The sequence below is a fragment of the Crocodylus porosus genome, unplaced genomic scaffold, assembly GCF_001723895.1.
Source record: "Crocodylus porosus isolate Cpor-Errol unplaced genomic scaffold, CroPor_comp1, whole genome shotgun sequence".
Taxonomy (NCBI): Eukaryota; Metazoa; Chordata; order Crocodylia; family Crocodylidae; genus Crocodylus; species Crocodylus porosus.
In genome coordinates this window covers 2,830,034-2,847,268 of record NW_017728931.1, presented here as the reverse complement: position 1 = coordinate 2,847,268, position 17,235 = coordinate 2,830,034, and the positions used below count along the sequence as shown (strand labels likewise).

Genomic DNA, 17,235 nt, shown 5'->3' with positions numbered 1-17,235 from the left:
GTGACTGCCTACAAACTCATCAGAGGAGATCAACAGCAAATAGGTAGAGCCCTTTTCTCCCCAGCACCACCTGGGGTGACAAGGAACAATGGTAATAAGCTGATGGAGAATAGGTTTAGATTAGAGATCAGGGGGTAATATTTTACAGTTAGGGTGGCCAATATCTGGAACCAACTTCCCAGGGATGTGGTCCTCGCCCCTACCTTGGGCAAATTCAAAGAGGTTAGATGATCACCTGTATGAGGTCTTGTGAACCCAACATTCATTCCTGCCTGTGAATGTTCAGGTCCCGCCTGACCCTAGCTACTATGAAATTACAAAACTTTAAAGGCTGTCATAGCACCATCAATGAGAATCACTCCAGTCAAATGCATCTATGCTAGACTCCAAAACCTGGCTTCAAGATCACTCAGCATCATCTTTTCACTTAGTGAAGACCAGTCTCTCAGGCATCTGAAGAACCTATACATAGATTTTACTACACTACACGACTTGGTCAATGGAAGACTTTATTATGTGACATGGGATTGTAGCACTTCAGTTCCCCTCATGTTTATATGCAGAGGTCTTCAGTGCCCTCACCAGGCTGCTGTTTGAATCTATTTAGAATTGAAAACAGTAGTAGTATTTGCAGAGCCATCCCTAGGGGTGTGCAGGGCTGGGCTGGTAAGCAGACGGAGCACAGAGGTGGCAGGGCCTGTACAGCACTGTCTGCACCCCCCACCCTGATAAGTCATTAGGCTGTCTGTTTTCTTCTTAGCCCCCTACCCTTTGCAAAGCATGGGGCCCAGGGCAATCGCCCTGATTTCCCCCCCCACACACCCTCCCAGGGATGGCCCTGAACATTTGGATGTATTACCTCTTAGACATGTACTGTGGCCTCAAACTGACTACTATCCATTACAATTTCATGGTAACATTTGTGGGAGCAGCTTGGAATAGAGAGAAGAGCTACGGATCTTTCTTTGCCTCTCTTCAGCATTCTTAGAGTAAAAAGGCCTTCGGCTACACATCTAAGTGCTTTTCATTCTAGCTGGAAGAACCCTTCATCCCTGGCTCAATAGCAGCAGGTTATTAAAGAGGTTATACAAACAGCTTGTGTCATGGGAAAGCTGACTTTTCAACTGTGGAAGCAGAATCCCTGTTTTCTATCTTAAAATAAAAGACTGCAGTAAGACTAATTTCCAGAAGCATTCATTCCTATTATTTTAGCACAGATTAGCTGCTGCTTCTCAGCTCCTGTTTCCTCCTTTCCCTAAACAGCAGGTGTTCGTATACTGAATACTTCAGAACATTGTTGAGTTACAGTGCTCAACCTTCTGGCCCAGTGAGCTGCTAGAGTGGTGTGAGACCAGTTCACAGGCCAGATCCAGCACATGGGGTCAGTTCATGGGTACAACCCAGTCCTGTGTCTGAGCATGAAGTAGCATGCAGGGCCACATCATTCACCCCCCAGGACTCCTCCCTATGGGTCCGAAAATTTGGCAGCTGGAATTAACGCTGCCACTACTTCCCTGCCATGAAATTTTCGGATCTGTGGGCCAGATGACATGGCCTCGCGGGCTGGATCTGGCCCACTGGACAGAGGTTGAGCACCTCTGCTGCAAGTTTACAGGTACAGTTTGATCCCTTTCACCAGTACTGCTACCTTTATTCAAGATTCCAAGAGCAAGAGCAATGAGTGTTGGTGAAGTGCAATATATCAGTTTCAGTCAAAATTTCAAACTTGAAAACTAATTATAAAAAGGCAGCAATGGGAACCTGACATGACAATAAATAGTGTGAGAAAAACCCATGGAATCATTTTAAACACCAGAGTCACACAATAAACCTGCATTTTATTTTACCTTTCATGTTTTTCAGATCTTACTTTAAAGGTATTATTCAAACAAGTACAAAAACATTGGAGCTGTGATTCTCAGGCCCAGGAGGTGAAAGTACTGACAATTCCCATCTGTGGGACTGATTAGTATAAAACATGATCGTGGAATGTTTAAATCCATTTGCTTTTTTTATAAATAACAATGGGAAGTTGAAATATAAACAGTGTAAGCAAACTTATCGTTTCTCTGGGGGCTTCATGGAAGATAAAACTTTGAGCCTTATTTATCCAGTTTGTCCATTCTTTCTTCTCACTATAGAGCTTTCAGTTATCTTTAAAAAGTGCTCCCTAAAATCCTTAAATTTGTTCATGTTATTTTTGGTAAACTACCTGAGAACCACAGCGTATGGTTATTCAATATCTTCGGGTCTCACAGGATGAGGTAGTGGTATAATTGATTTCTTCTCTGTATCTCTGGAAAGAGCTTTCCTCATATCTGTTGACAAACAACTAAATGTTACTATAAGGGCAAAGACAATATTAAACCAATATGAAGTAAGTTTCCTGTGTAGATTATTATAAATAAGGTAATCTTTCATACAAAAAAGTTTCAGTATAAGCTGGCTACAAATAAAATCGGAGCAAAGGCAAAAATCTCATTATTGCAACATAACCATTGAAATAAGCATTTGGTAAGCCTGCTTCCAGGATACTAATGCCACATCCTACAGAGTATATGGTGTACTTTAATACATCAGTGCTGTTATTTATTTATATGCAACAAAGCAGGACAGAAAATACCTCGTGCATGGCCAAGTGAGCATTACGGAAGCAACCTTTAATATCCAAAAGTTCAAGACAAGTACCTGATATAGCTAGCTTTTAAATTTCCTCTAAATTAAAATAAAAGGTCTATCATTCCACAGTGTAAGGGGCCTGTAAGCACCAGCAGCAGAATGCAATAAGTTGTAAAACTCATGTTCATCTTTATTGACTTCAAATAGTTATAACTCTGATATCAGGATGTTTCAAAGCATCTGCTACCCAGAGGCCTGCTCCCTCCTCCCCTCAACTCAAGCAAAAGCTCATGCCACAGCTCCCAACTATCAATTTTCCTGCTGTTTATAAAATAAATTCACTTTTGGGGTGTAGTAAAGAATTAAAAAATTCAGTTCAGAAGTAATTTGCTAAAGGAAGGGATGCATAGGTAAGGGATTAGAGCAGGCCCTGCCCTTGAACCTTAGCTAGAGAAGCACTCCAAAGCAGTCGGTCGGTATAACTGCACTGTAAATCTATAACTACTAAAAATGACTTCCACAGTAGAACCTGGATCATTCATAACTGGGTGGTTCACAACCAGGTTAATTCGCAGCTCACTGCCGAAAGAAGGACAAGCCATGCAAATGCTGGCTACAGATTTTACTTTAAAGGAAGCCACTTCTCTACTCAGCTAGAGGTTAGCAGTGTCTCAAGCAGCTGATCAGAGAAGCAGAACCCTCTGCTGTGGCTTTTATTTCAAAGACTTGGAGTATCTCAGAGGACCCGCATAGCTGTTTGCTGCAGCTAGACATATCCTCAGTTGGTTCACAAGCCCTCATCTTCACAGGGGATTGAGAACCTAATGCTGTGAATCTGGGTTCCACTGTGCCACCAAATATACATGAGATGTTGAAGAACTAAAATCTGTGATTCAAGTAATACTAATTTCACTTATAAATTGTTGACTGAAGTGACATCATATTTAAAAAACAAATAAATCAAACCAACAAACCAAAAACCCTCCAAAAGCCTAAGTTGGAGCTTTCCTTCTGAACTACAGGCTGATTTGCTCTAAGGAGCAAAGTACTTACCATAAGCATCTTCATCAGGCTCGCCATTGCTAGCAGAGTAGTACTCTAGCACAGTCCGGTACACACTGTAGCCTAGTTGCTTGTACATATTTACAGCCACCTGATTTGAGACTCTCACAAAGAGATCCACAAAAAAGCCACCCTTTCTTTGGAAAGGAAAAACAAACAAAGAAAAACAAAATCGAATGAAGAAAGGCATAACATACTTCTAGAAATCATTGGTGAAACTAGAGAAGCTTCCTCAAAAGATGATGTGCAAACTAATACATCCCCTAACTTCTAACGACAGAAAGGCATTCTTTCACTACTTTAATGATTCTTTCACCACTTTCTCTTGCTGGGATCCTATGACCCCAGCTGACTTCCTGCCCCTTGAGCAGGGGGCTGAACTCGATGATCTTCCAGGGTCCCTTCCAGCCCTAATGTCTATGAAATCTATGTTATATTATGACCAAATGCATTTATTTTCTATTACACAAGACCGAATTTTAACCACGTGCCCAGAGTTCAGAGAAAAGGGGGAAAGGATAGATTTTACACATCCATTTAAAAATCTACATGAATATCTTCTGCCACTAGCTCCTATCCATTTAACAAGAAAAGAGAAAGCCTTGTACATTAGAACTAGCCCTTAATCATATCTGTAAGTAATTATGATGGAGAGTTCTCTATTTCTATGGCTGACCCAGTTCTTAGAAATTATATTGGCTTTAGCTCTTCCATCATATCATGTAAATTTATCCCAGTCTGAATAAGGTCTTTTGATTTCTTTGTAGAGAATTAAAATGCAAAATCACATGGTATCTAGAGATGGAAATACCATTTTTCAAAGTATCCATTTAACCTCCTCTAATTATATTGGTTAAATAGTTAATCAATAATACAGCAGCTCAGACAGGGTGGCTGTTGGAACCATTCCAGGAGCCTTTGTGGGGTGGGAGAAGCAGTGGCAAAGTCCTGCCATACAACACAGCTCAAAGGAAGCCCTACTTTGGAAGGAAGGGAGCTTGTGAACAAGCAGCTAACTGCTTAATTAATAAGTCATTAGGCTGCCCCTTTTCTTCTTAGGCTGAGTACTAATCCCCACCCTTGTCCCTCCTGCCTCCCAATTCCTGCTAGAACACTTCACAGCTTCCCTTCCCCACTTGCCTGCTGGATGTCATCCAGCCCCACACTAAAAGATAACCCATAAACTAACTGGTTATCACTGATCTTACTAGTTAAATGATTAATTGTTTAACCTTTCACATCCCTAGTGGTATCATCTCATAAAAATAAGACCAGTTTTTCCCCCTAGCTGTAATCCATTTAATTTAAAAATACTCAGAAAACTAAAAGTACAGGTGGTAAACTCAGTGGCCTAACAACTTTATAGTAGCTCTCCACTTCTGCCACAGAGCTAGCTCTTTGAGACAGGACAGTTTTCTGTCTGAAAAGCATGTAGTGTACTACAGGCACTCTAGGAAATAGCACTGACGTATTGTGAAGAAAATCTTTTGTATGTAGAGAAGTTCCAACTACAACATAAGTTGCTTCACTCTGGTCCCCACAAATAAACATTCACAGCAGCCAGAAAATACCTTAAAATTGCTAACTATCTTCTAAACCTACCCTCTGTAACCACAGGGTATTTCCATGAACCAAAATACCACTTGTTTAGTGAATGTCTGCTCAATTTTCCACCTATTTAAACAGGTAAGTCAATTGCCTGGACCATACTCAAGTGGCTAAGGCCAGAGCAGCTGAAGAGAAGCTGACATAGAACACGCACATGGGACTCACCTTTCTGAAATCTCTTCTAGGAGCTCCATCAATTTAGCAGCCAAACCCAGCCGGCGAAATTCAGGTGCAACAGAGAGAGCAGTAACATGTCCATGCCACTCCTCCCTGGCTACAGAGCCTTCTGCTTTCCCCATTACTGCAGACAAAAAGCAAGCAAAAAGCACTCTGGGATGAATGGATTAACAAATGCTGTCCCAGCTGTACATTTTTGCAAAAGAAACCAGCAAAAGGAAACAACATTGATTCTGTGAAGGCTGCAGTAATGGAATCTACATGTGAAATAACATCGGAGAGACAAAATGAAAGGGGACAGGGACCTTGACAACCACATCTCCATCTGAAACTTGTTTACTTCTGCTGAAAGTAATGCTGATCCTCAAGGCCCTCTCCCTAAAGGCTGAGAGGGAACAGAGCCTCTTGAAAGCTGAGAGGGAGCAGGCTTTCAGAGTGCTACAACAGGGAGAGGTTGGTGGAAGGAAAGGAAAACTGATCACTTGGAATCCTGCTTCTCTGGAGGTTCCTTCTTCCAAAATTCTCAAGTCCCAACTCTCAAATTTATTACTTCTGTCATTAAAGTGGTTTCAAATGAAAATGCTAGGGCCAGTCTCTGATTACTGCTTATTTAGCAACTGACTGAAAACAAAAAAAGGACAGTGAGCATGTGATCCCTAGGTCTGGGGACTGGCTCACATCCCTGGCCACTGCTGCTACCCTTAGAATTTGAGGGGCTCTTGTTAGTCTTGCTGTAGACTTCTATTTGGATATACCTCTTTCATTTATTTCTTGTGATTCATAGCACTTTGCGGCTACTCAGTTTTGGTTTGCTACATATATTTACACTGTCAGACCTACATACTAACATGGCAGCATCATTGAGTACTGTGTAAGAAGGAACTGAACAGGCAGCAGGGCTGTATCCAGATGAGTGTGGCCATGAAGTATGTGGCTCTGCAGAAATACTGCACATTCAGCTGTTCTCTGCAGTACAAGAAAGTAGCATGGGGTTTATCCAGGGGTTAAAAAAAAAAATAGCAGAGCAGCAGGGACAGAGCAGCAGGGACAGCAGGTGCCACTCAAAACTGGAGTCACACTCCAGTAGTCAGCCAGGCTCTGAGTGGCAGGATTGCCACTACTGCAACCTCAGAAGATGTGTGGCGCAGGTGTTCCCCAGGGACAACTAGCGGCGGCAAAAGGTATGCTGCTGCTAGTTGTCCCTGGAGAATCAAACGTCCACTCTCTTGCGGACGTGGCCCAGGTGGCCATGAATATGGGGAGAAGGGGAAAAAAGTGGTAGGCTTGGAACATGTCAATGTAACTTTCACAACCCTCTTCCCCCGCCTACCAGGGCCTGTATACACACAATAGAGAAGCAGCAAACCTAAGGAATTAACAAGTAAAACCATTCTCTGTGAAGCTGCTTTGTGGCTGCTGGCAGACGTTACGGCATTTAAGAAATTGGGGTTTGAGAAACTTTATGGCCCGTTCCTCAAATTGCATGATCTGCCATGCCCAACTTGCATGGCAGGTTGCACAATTCTAGGAATGGGGCCACAATATTCCTTACACCCCAACTGCGTGACTGCCAGGAAGGGGAGCCCTTCACGATGCAGCTGTGGAGCGGGAAGCTCCCTGCTCCCCATCCCCCACACCCCATCGGGGTGCGGATGCTACGTTCACCGCTGGCCGCCATCCGCAGGCAGCCCAAAGGGACTGGCAGCATTGCTGCGTTACAATAGAGGACATCAAATAGTCCCTGCTCCCCATCTGTATCCACCAGGTACACACAAGTGGTGGAGCCTGGAGCTCCTTACTCCCTAGGTTCCACTTCCACAGGCACCCAGTAGCTTAAAGTAAGCGTGCATCTGTGAGCCCCAGCTGAATGTCCATCTATTTTTTAAAAGTTCCTTGAGCAACACCTTCATCTTTTACCAAATAAGGTTACAAGAGTGAATATATATCTATAGGAAATAAGACTGGAAGGGACTTCAGGAGGTCAGCTGGTCTAACCCCCTGCTCAAGGAAGGATCATCCCTGACTAAAACACCCAAGTAAAGTGTCTAACCTGCTCTTAGACATTTCCAGGGATAGACAGTGAAAAAGTTCTTCCTAATCTCCAACCCAACTTTTCTTCAATGCAATTTGAGGCCATTGCTCCTAATCGTGCCCAATGGCCACAGAGAATAGTCTAAGTCAGGGGTTGTCAACCAGGGGTACGCATACCCCTGGAGATACTTGGGAAGGACCCAGGGGGCACATGACAGTGGCGCGGAGAAGTGTGCCATTTCCTCATGCCCAAGTGTCCAGGCCAGCCGGGGGGAAGAAAGGGGCATTGCTGACGGCCACCTGGACGTGAAGCCGACAGTGCAGAAAAGCGGGGGTACCTAGGAAGCAGCGGTGCAGGAGGTGGGGCCACTGCCGCTATCCATCACTCCATGCCACTGCCACCAAGCACTGCATGCTGCTTTCCTGCGCCCAAGTATCCCCACTCCCCCGTACTGCTGGCTTTGCATGCAGCTGGCTGACTACACCCTCTCCCACCAACGCACAGCAGTAGTACGGGGATCTTGCACACGGTGGCCACCCCCACTGCCATCTATATACTTAGAGCCACCGCCATGCACCATGGGTGGAGGGGGTACTGACGACTGGCCATGCACAAAGCCAGCAGTGCGAAGTAGAGATACTTAGGCACAGGAAAGCAGGGTGGGGCCGCCACCACCACCATCCATCACTCCACGACAGTGCCGGGCACTGCTTTCCTGCACCCAAGTATCCCCACTTCTCTGCACCACTGGCTTCGCATCTGGCCAGCCATCAGCACCCCCATCAGTATGCGGTGACAGTGCTGAATGTATACATGGTGGCAAGGGCAGCCGCTGTGTGGAAGCTTCCCGCACTGCTGCCGCACTGGGGGATGAGGAGTGCTGACAGCCAGCCACACGTGAAGCTGGTGGCACGGGAAGTGGCGCCCACCCGCAACAAGGAATGTATAGATAGCGGTGGTGGCCACATGCAAGCTCCCCATGCCACCGGCTCTGCATCTGGCTGTGTTAGTCCCTACCCTCCACTCTTTGTCCAGAAGGGGTACCCACCAGAACGGGTACCCTGCTTGAAAACCCCTGATCTAAGTAAGCTTCTGCTTCTAATGTAACTTTCTACTTAGTATAAATATTCAAAATAACTGGAGGCTGAATCTAAACATGTGACTTATAGCACAAAAGAATTTCAATTGCAACGGAATCTGTACAGTTTAAAAACAACAAGTTTTGTCCCCCACAAACACACTTCAAAATGCTACTCACTGTAGCCCATTAGCTCTCCACCAGGTGCTTCTGCAACAATGAAATACTCTGGCCAGTGAGCCAGATATTGTAGATAAAAAGGTATCCCATACTATAAACATTGTGTTAAGGAACAAACAGCTTATGAGACAATATTGCTTTCTTTAACATACAAAGATGACCTGAAAATGCCTTGCCACAGAAACAACCTACTTATTTACAATTGCTGAGTTGTTGCTCCATTAGCCGCATTCCTGGTACATCTTTCATTTATCGGAACACTTGATGGAAAGCTTTCACCAAAAGTAGGATCACATATCAGCATCTCTTTGAAGATTTTAGAGAAGATGAGGCAAGCCAGCAAATAATCCATTCGTGAGAGCAACATAAAATATTAGAGGTGCACTAATATATTGGTTGCATATTAGATCACCACCAATAAAGGGAAAATAAACATTATTGGCAGTCGGCTGTTTTTAGCCAGTTTAGCTGATAATGTCACTGATAAATACTGCCGCAGCATGCATGCAGCCTGACAGCTTCGAGAGCAGCATCCAGCTGGTAAGTCTGCTGGGGGATGGGCAGAGGGAAGAGGCATGGAGGAAGGGCCCTAGATTGAGGCTCCCATGATAAGGGAGGGAGGGAGTGGGGCAGGGGCAGAGGCTGAGGCTGTTGCCCAGCCAAGGCGGTGAATGCAACCCTGTCAGGAGCAGTGCAGAGCTGCAGGTGGCTCATCTGGGGGACGCGGGGGAGTGTGGGCGGCTCCTCACCGCGACACACACCCTCAGGGAAGACATGGGGGGGCTGGTGGCTCCTGGATTTGTGCATGGGCTAAGATGAAGGCAGGCTGCCTGGTGTGGGCTTGGGGCCAGGGGATGCACCAGCCTCTTCCCACAGGGGCCTGGGCCAGGGCTGGGCTCGGGAAGGCAGGGGCAGGATGGGCAGCAGCAGGGTGGGAGGGGTGGCTAGCGGGTGGGCTATAGCCACCCCAAAATTTTCTGTAGCCACAACTCCCAGCGCTGCCACTGCCTGCCCCACCCCTGAGTCCAGCCCCGGCAACCCCCCACCAGGAAAAGGCTGGTACAGCCCCTGGCCCAAAGCCCACAGCAGGCAGCCCTCCCTCACCCTGCTCACAAATCTGTGGGGGGCACATGCCCCCCCATGCCTTCCTCAGGGCTGCAAGCAGTGGTGGGGAGCCACCCCTCCTTTCCACCTCACCAAACAACCTACCTGCAGCTCTCTCCCTCTCCCACTGGGGTCATATTCACCTCCCTGGCTGGGTAGCACCTACCCTGCCCCAGCCCCAGCCCCACTCCCTCCCTCAGTGTGGGGACCCTGATATCTGCCTCCACCCCCGTGCCCATTCCTCCCCCCCCCCAACTTACTGGCAGGATGCCACTCTCCAAGCTGCTGGGCTGCATTCCTGTAAATCGGCTACTGGATCAATATTGGCCAAAATGGCTGGTTAATAATTGGCCATCCATATTGGCCAAGAAAATCTTTATCGGCCCACCCCTATTAAATATAAAATTTAAATGGTTTTAAACATTATTTTCAATGACACTGAAGATTGCAGATGATTTTCAGGAAAGAAACTTTACAAGTTAATTAAATTACTGTGTTATAATAGGCTCAGTGGATACAGTACTAATGGATACATTAAATGAGTGCAGTAACAAACAGCAAAAGTAATGTAAATAGTCCTGAACAAAGCTGTTGAGGCTAACATTGTAAGGATACAGTCTCTGTGAGTGGATCCAAATTACTGCAAAATAAGAGAGATTAAACTTTAAGAAGGCCAAAACATATTATTTGTATTTGAAGAATGAAGTGGAAACAGATTTTACATCTGTCATCTTGTGATGACAGAGTTCCAGGATATTAAAACCCTATAAAAAGCAAATCTCTCATTGGTGCCAAAGGTGCAGTACTGAATGATTTCCTGTCTGTATGGAAGCTACAGCAGTTATATAATAACAACTTTAGAGCTACTGTCCAGTTGTAAAATTAAAAAGTCTACAGGCGGATTGATGCCATCCTGCATTCTGAACCACAGAGTCCTTTCACCCACAGAGTCCTAGTCACTTGAAGGAATCACACACATGAACCATTATGTCCACATGGACATAGCATCTGAAGGGAATGACAATTCTTTAATTATGCAACACATTCCCTGTTTTCTTAGAACAAAAGTGTCAAATGTAGCCTGGGCCAGATCTGAACTGCAGGGGCTACTCTTGGGCCAGATCTACAGGGCCAGCAGTGACTGTAGCAGGGCCATGTTTAGGCAGCTGAGTGGATCTGGGGCCAAGAGGCAGCATGGGTCTGGGAGAAGGTAGTAGCGCAGGGCTCTGGCCAGGCATTAGAATGGGGCCAGGAGCATGTGACCATGTGGGGCTCTAGATGGGGAGCAGCATGGAGCCAGGGATGTGTGGCAGTGCAGCAGGTCAGAGCATGTGGTGTGCTGTGGTGCAGGGCTGGCAGCAGCACAGGTCTAATAGCATGTGGTGGAAGGAAGCTACATTTGGGCAGCAGGATGGAGCTGGGAGGCTGTCACTCATGACCATGTCCCCCTGGGTCTAGGGACCCAAATTCTGTGGCAGGCTGTGACAGGCCAGATAAAACAGTTCCATGGGCCAGACCTGGCCTGTGGGCTGTATGTTTGACACCCCTGTCTCAGCATACTGTTTTCTTAGTACTGTTTTGGTTCTCCTAATTTTCTCCAGACACTTTAGTTTCTGGTTAGGAGAGAACTAGTGTCAGTTTTCAGAGAAAATTGTCCTATGCGACTCCCTTATTCTGTGGACTTTTCCTTTTGGAGACATAAAATGAATAAATAAGTCATCTGTTTCATTAGAGGTTACAAGCATTACTCTTAATACCAGCTTATAACAGGAAAACATCACTCCCTCTCTGTTCCACATCAAAACTTTTCACCAGTAGCCTCTTTCTGAATTCAGAGCACAGATGGCTGTATTTTAAAATCACTCCAACTTCCAACTGGAAAGGAAAGCTTCTGAGATACAACAGGGAAAGACATGAACACGTCTGAAGCGCTACTTTTCGTATTTCTTCAGGTCCTCATTCAGCACTTTTGCACACTTCAAAGAGTAACTGCCAGTGACCAGAAACCACAATGGTGGGCTGTTCCTCCCCAGACTGGTAGATGAGTTAATAACAACCCTAGAAAGTTATGATGCTATAAACATTGTTTGCCTGAATCAGATCCACCACCATATACTCCAGGGGTGGCCAACATGTGCTGCAAGTGACATGGATGGGCAGCCTATGTGGCATGCAGCAGATCAGGCAGGGAGCAGAAAGCAAAGCAGTAGACTGGTCAGGAAAGGGGATCAGAGTGGTACTCAGGGAGGGCATGGGGCTAATGTGTGCCATACCTGCCAAAATGGCCACCCCCCACCAATCTATCCATTGTCAATGGCACATGTCAAGTGCACCAAGAGGGGTAGAGGAAACACCTCAGATAGCTGTGATGGCACAACCTGCCCATGTAGAAACTGCCAGCTCCTACTTCATTCCTGTCCAGGTGCAGCAGCACCTTTTGGGTACTTTTACACATGCTTCAGGGGTGGGAGGGGGAGGTGCTTTAATCAGAGCAGCTCCAAGAGCTGCTCTAATTAAAGTGCTGCTGCTTCTCCTGTATCGGTGTCCCTGTGCTTAAAAATGACAGTGGAAGTGCTTGAAGTAAAGCTCATTTGACAACCTCTAGTTTAAGCACCCCCTACCATTTTTAAGCACAGGGACGCTGATACAGGAGACGCGGAAGGCTGCTGGAGCACAACAACTGCCATGCTCCAGCAGACTCAATTAATCGAGTCTGCTCCAACACACTGGAATTGCAACGTGTTAGAGCAGCCTCTTGCTTGTGCATAGGTGACCTGTGTGCCCCTTCTTGTGAGGAGCTTGGTCCTGCCTGGTGTTGGTGACACTGGGCATAACCCTGGGTAACTCAGAGGGATGGAAGACCACGAGTGTCGATGAAGTCCTTCTGCTCCAGGCTCAGATGAGCCAAAGCCCCCCCTTGCCCAACCTTTGCAACCCTCTCTCTCTGGTGCCTGCAAATCTCCTGTCCTTCTGGAAAGCAGGCAAGCTAAAACTGTTATCTGTGGAATGCAAGGGCACCGCTCGGAGGGAGAAGGGAGGAGGGAGAGGGGGGGCTAGCGGGGGAAAAACACTGACAGTGAAACTGACCCGGGTATAAAGATCTCGCTGTTGCAGGGTTAGGTGGGCAGGATTTGAGACAATACAGTCTCCCTGTGCCTTTTACTTGAGCTCAAATAAACTCTGTCTGCTTCTCCCCCAGTGTGTTTATTTGGCGCGACGCACACCGGGCAACGAACCCAATTGTTGCCTCCCTCGGGCACCTTGTGCCGGCAACACTGGGGCAGCTGTGGAGATTCCCATTATGTGTGTTGACTTCACACCCCTTGGCTGAGGGCTGGGCAACTCTTGAGCCTCTGTGACCTGCAGCCATGTCCTCCAGGGGCTACCAGTACCTTTCTTCACAGGATTGGGTTGCTTTTAGGCAGAGAAGGTTCTTTGGGTAAATATGGTCTCTTATATTAGACCAGCTAAAATACGCAGAAAAATTCTTCTTTGCAAGCTCTCAGGTACAAACACCCTTCGTCAGGTAGAGGAGACACTGCTTTTATACACCAGGGTTTGGTGTATAAAGCCGCCCTGGGATTCTCAGCAAGGGCTCAAATGCATCTGGCAGCCCTGTGCTGTCCCCAACACTCTCACCCTACCCTGCTCTTCCCCCACCATAACCCAGCTGAGGGGGCCTGGGGTGAGCCCTCAGGTGCAAGCCCAGGAAGGATACCCTGTCCCTCCTGGGCTTGCACCCAAGGGCTCACCCCAGGGTCCCCCCACCCATCCCTGGAGCCTTCCCTCTGCTCCAGCCTTTCCCTCCCCCTCAGCATAGCCTATGGCCACAACAGCGCCCAGGGGTGGGCTGGTTTCGAGGGTGTCAGTTGTGGGGGGCGGGGCCAGCCCCCGCGCGCCCCGCCCCTCCCCGCCCAGCCCAACCGTGGAGGGGGTCACCTGGGTACGGAGCCCCGCCCCTGCCGCGCGCTGGGGCTCAGCCCGGGGGGTCCGGCGGCGGGGTCCCGGAAGGAACGTCCCGGCCGGGAGGAGGGGAGACGGGTCATGACGCGGGGGCCCCATCGCTCACATGTTGTTGAAGCAGAAGAGGTCGTCGCAGGTGAAGGCCCGCAACGACGTCATGGCGCCCGGCCCCGCGCGCGGCCCCGGAAGTGTTTGTCCCGGCTCCGCAGCTTCCACCGCCACGGGGTTGCTGAGCAAGGCGGGAGGCTCACTGCGGCGGCGCGCGGGGCTACGGGCCTCTCGCGGGAGCTGGCGACAGGGGCGGCGCCTCAGTCCCGCTCCTGGGGATCCGCTGGGGCCTGCTGGTTTGCCGGATCGAATCCAGCGACGGGGACCCCCTGCCTCGGGCTTCTGTAGAACTCCCGGGTTCTTATATAATACCTACGTCATTATTTATGCTAATTATTTATTACTATTTTATACACACGCAGTATATATAGACATACATATACATATGCAAATATGTAAACCACATCCTATTTTATTTTTATATTGTATATATGTTTATGTGTATTCAATATGCACTCTGTGTATGTGTGTGTGTGTGTGTGTATATATATATATATATATATATATAAAAAAAAGAAAAGGGTGGCCAGGAAAACAAAAACCTCTCATACCCAGTCTTCATCACTCTCCTGCCCATACTGCAGCAGACTTTTCAAGGCAAAGGTAAAGCTTATAAGCAGGGATCCTGGTTTTCCCTGATAAAAAACAATCACAAATTCTCTAGCAAGAAATCGCAAACTACCTGGTAAACGCCCCCCAAATCCATTATTAAACTTAAAAGCCCCCAGCTGTGCTGGTGCAACTCACTGCCCACAAACCTCCCTCCCCACCAATATTGCTGGTGACCCTCACTGCCCCCACAACAGCCCCCCTGCCCTACTCGTGCCTCTTGCCCCCCAGCCCTGCCAGAGGGACTCCCAGCTGCCAGGATCCCAAGTCTGCAGCCCCTTGCTCCGGACAGCAGGCAGCTGCAGCAGAAGCAGCATGGAACCAGCTCCCCTACTGCTGCTGCCTGCTCAGTGGGGCTGGGGCCAGCTCCCCACAGCCCTGCCAGAGGGGCCCCCAGCCCCCTGCAACCCCACTTACCTCACAGGCTCCAGGAGAAGAGTGAGGCTGAGCGGAGCAGACCTCGCCCTCACCCTACCTCTTTGGGCAGAACTGGGGTTGCCCGCCCTGTTTGCAAACAGCTTTTGCAGGCTGGAGCTCAGCCAGCCTGCAGAGCTGTTTGCAAAAGCAGGGATTCTGCGGGTTTCTCTGCTAAAAGGGGAAATCCATGGTTTTCTTTTTTTCCATGAGAAACAGAAAACCCAGATCCCTGCTTTTAAGTCACCTACATATCCACACAACCTAGCCCCCACCCCCCTGCTTTCTCTTTCTTCTCCTTTTTCCTTTCTTCCCCTTTCTCTTTTCTCCCTCCCTTTTTCTTTCTCACTACTTTTCTTCCTCCCCCACCCCACTGGATGTGGTAATCTTTGCCTGAGAAGGACAAAATTAATATATGTAGATATATATGTATATGTGTATATATGTATGGTGTGTATATAAACACACACATATGCACTATGTCAGCATTTCTCAACCCATGGGTCACAAGAATATAGGAAAGGGTCATGAACAAACTTTAAAAATGGATTCTCCTTTAAAAGAGAAGAATGTGGGAAGCAGTGGCTTTTCCCTTGCAGGCTGGCAGAGATCCAGCTTGCAAGGGGCTGTTTGAGGGGGCCCCCTGCCCTACATACCCCACCCCTGCCCCACACACTTGGAGGGCTGTGGCTGGAGGCGGGCAGCAGGTCAGGCATGAGGGTCCCTGGGTCAGGACTGGCCCCTGACATTTAGAAATGGGTCTTGGTACAAAAAAGGTTGAGAACCATTGCACTATATCGGGGTGTCCAACCTTTTTGAATGTGGGGCTGGATCACAAACTTTTTATCACCCAGTGGGCCAGCGCGCCGTATTCAAAGACCTCACAGGAAGTGGTATCACATCAGGAAGTGATGTCAGGTGACCTTTGACACCAATGAATTTGCAGGAAGTGACAATGAAATGGGTCTGGAAATGTGGTTTAAAATCCAAAATAAAAACAATATAAAAGCAACAATGAAATAATACCAAACGCTGCACTAAGATAAACACTTAGGTTACAGCAGCAAGCTATTTTGGCATTCCTCCCTTGTTGGCCTGGCAGCTTTGTAGGGAAAGGGGGCAGGCCTTGGGTGCTGCTTGGTGCCCTGGCCACATTTTGCCCAAACCCATTCTCCCTGACGCTCACTGCTTGGAAAGAAACAGGCTGGAATCAGAGGCTCAGCAGGCCATACCTAACCCCCTTCTGGCAGCCTTGGCCCGAGTTCCTCAGAGTTTTGTATCCTGTTATTATTTTTTAAAGGTGGAGGTGGCTGAGACCTCTCGCCCGTACCACACAAGGCATCCGAGACAGAAGGGTGCCTGTTCTGCTGCCGTGGTGGCTGTGGACACTGGCTTGGAGGGGGAGGCGAAAGGTCAAGGATGCACCTGGCTTCCCTGCATTGTTCTCTAATCTCCTCTTATTTTTTTACCTTTTGGGCCCCTGTGCCCCCTCGGCTGTGCCCGTACAGGCTGGGAGAGAGATGGCCTCCACCCATAGAGTTTGGTGGCTCTGGGCCAGGGGTGCAGCTGCAAGGCAGCCAAGTTGGTGCAGGGCAACCCACGGCCCTGTGTGGGCACAGCTGTCTGCTCGGGGGCACCTGGAGAAGTTTAGTTGTCTCTTCCTGGATACAAGCCTGGCTCAGGTGGCCCTTGACCAGTTGCAGCCGGCAGGCTCCGGGGCTGGGGGCTGTTAGCCAGAGCCCAACTACGTGGGCCTTTCAGTGGCACATGGCACTTTTGGCCTCATGGCTGCAAGGAGCAGCCAGGACTGGGAGCAGCTGGTGGGGCAAGGCAGGGCAGGATCACGGTGGTCCCAGGGCCCCCGGCCCCACCCGCAGCAGCCAGCTCCTGCCCTGGGCTGAGGTGAGGCCACTGGAGGAAGTGACGGCAAGTCCTGCCTGGGCTGTGCAGCGCCAGGCTCTTCCCTCCAGCTCTTCTTCAGCAATGGCAGCAGGCGCCGCAGCCACTGCCCCACATACCAACGCTGGTGCTGGGCGGCCCTTCTGCAGCCGAGAACCAGGTAACACTGTTAGAAATATCATTGAAAATGCATTATCAATAGTGTTGTTAGAACAGCACAGCTGCTAGCTCTCCCTGGTGGGAGGAGGAGGTTGGAGGAGAAGCTACTAAGGGCTCTTTGTATTAAGGTATCACTCTCTCTCTGTTTTGCAAATTTACTATCTCTTTGTTACAGTAAAGCATATACTCCTTAGCGTTCTCATGCAGATAAGAGTAAATTGCA

The 17,235-nt window shown here is 48.2% G+C and overlaps 1 protein-coding gene across 1 annotated transcript; it reads right to left on the bottom strand.

Moving 5' to 3' along the window:
* Nucleotides 1–1,818: 1,818 nt before the first annotated feature.
* NAA20 (N(alpha)-acetyltransferase 20, NatB catalytic subunit) lies at nucleotides 1,819–14,031 on the bottom strand. The gene is made up of 6 exons (XM_019544073.1): nucleotides 13,930–14,031; nucleotides 10,476–10,500; nucleotides 8,757–8,847; nucleotides 5,455–5,590; nucleotides 3,673–3,818; nucleotides 1,819–2,318 (listed from the first exon to the last, which is right to left on the bottom strand). The coding sequence occupies exons 1-6, from the start codon at nucleotides 13,980–13,982 to the stop codon at nucleotides 2,233–2,235; spliced, it is 537 nt and encodes a 178-aa protein (XP_019399618.1). The 5' UTR covers nucleotides 13,983–14,031; the 3' UTR covers nucleotides 1,819–2,232.
* Nucleotides 14,032–17,235: the final 3,204 nt, after the last annotated feature.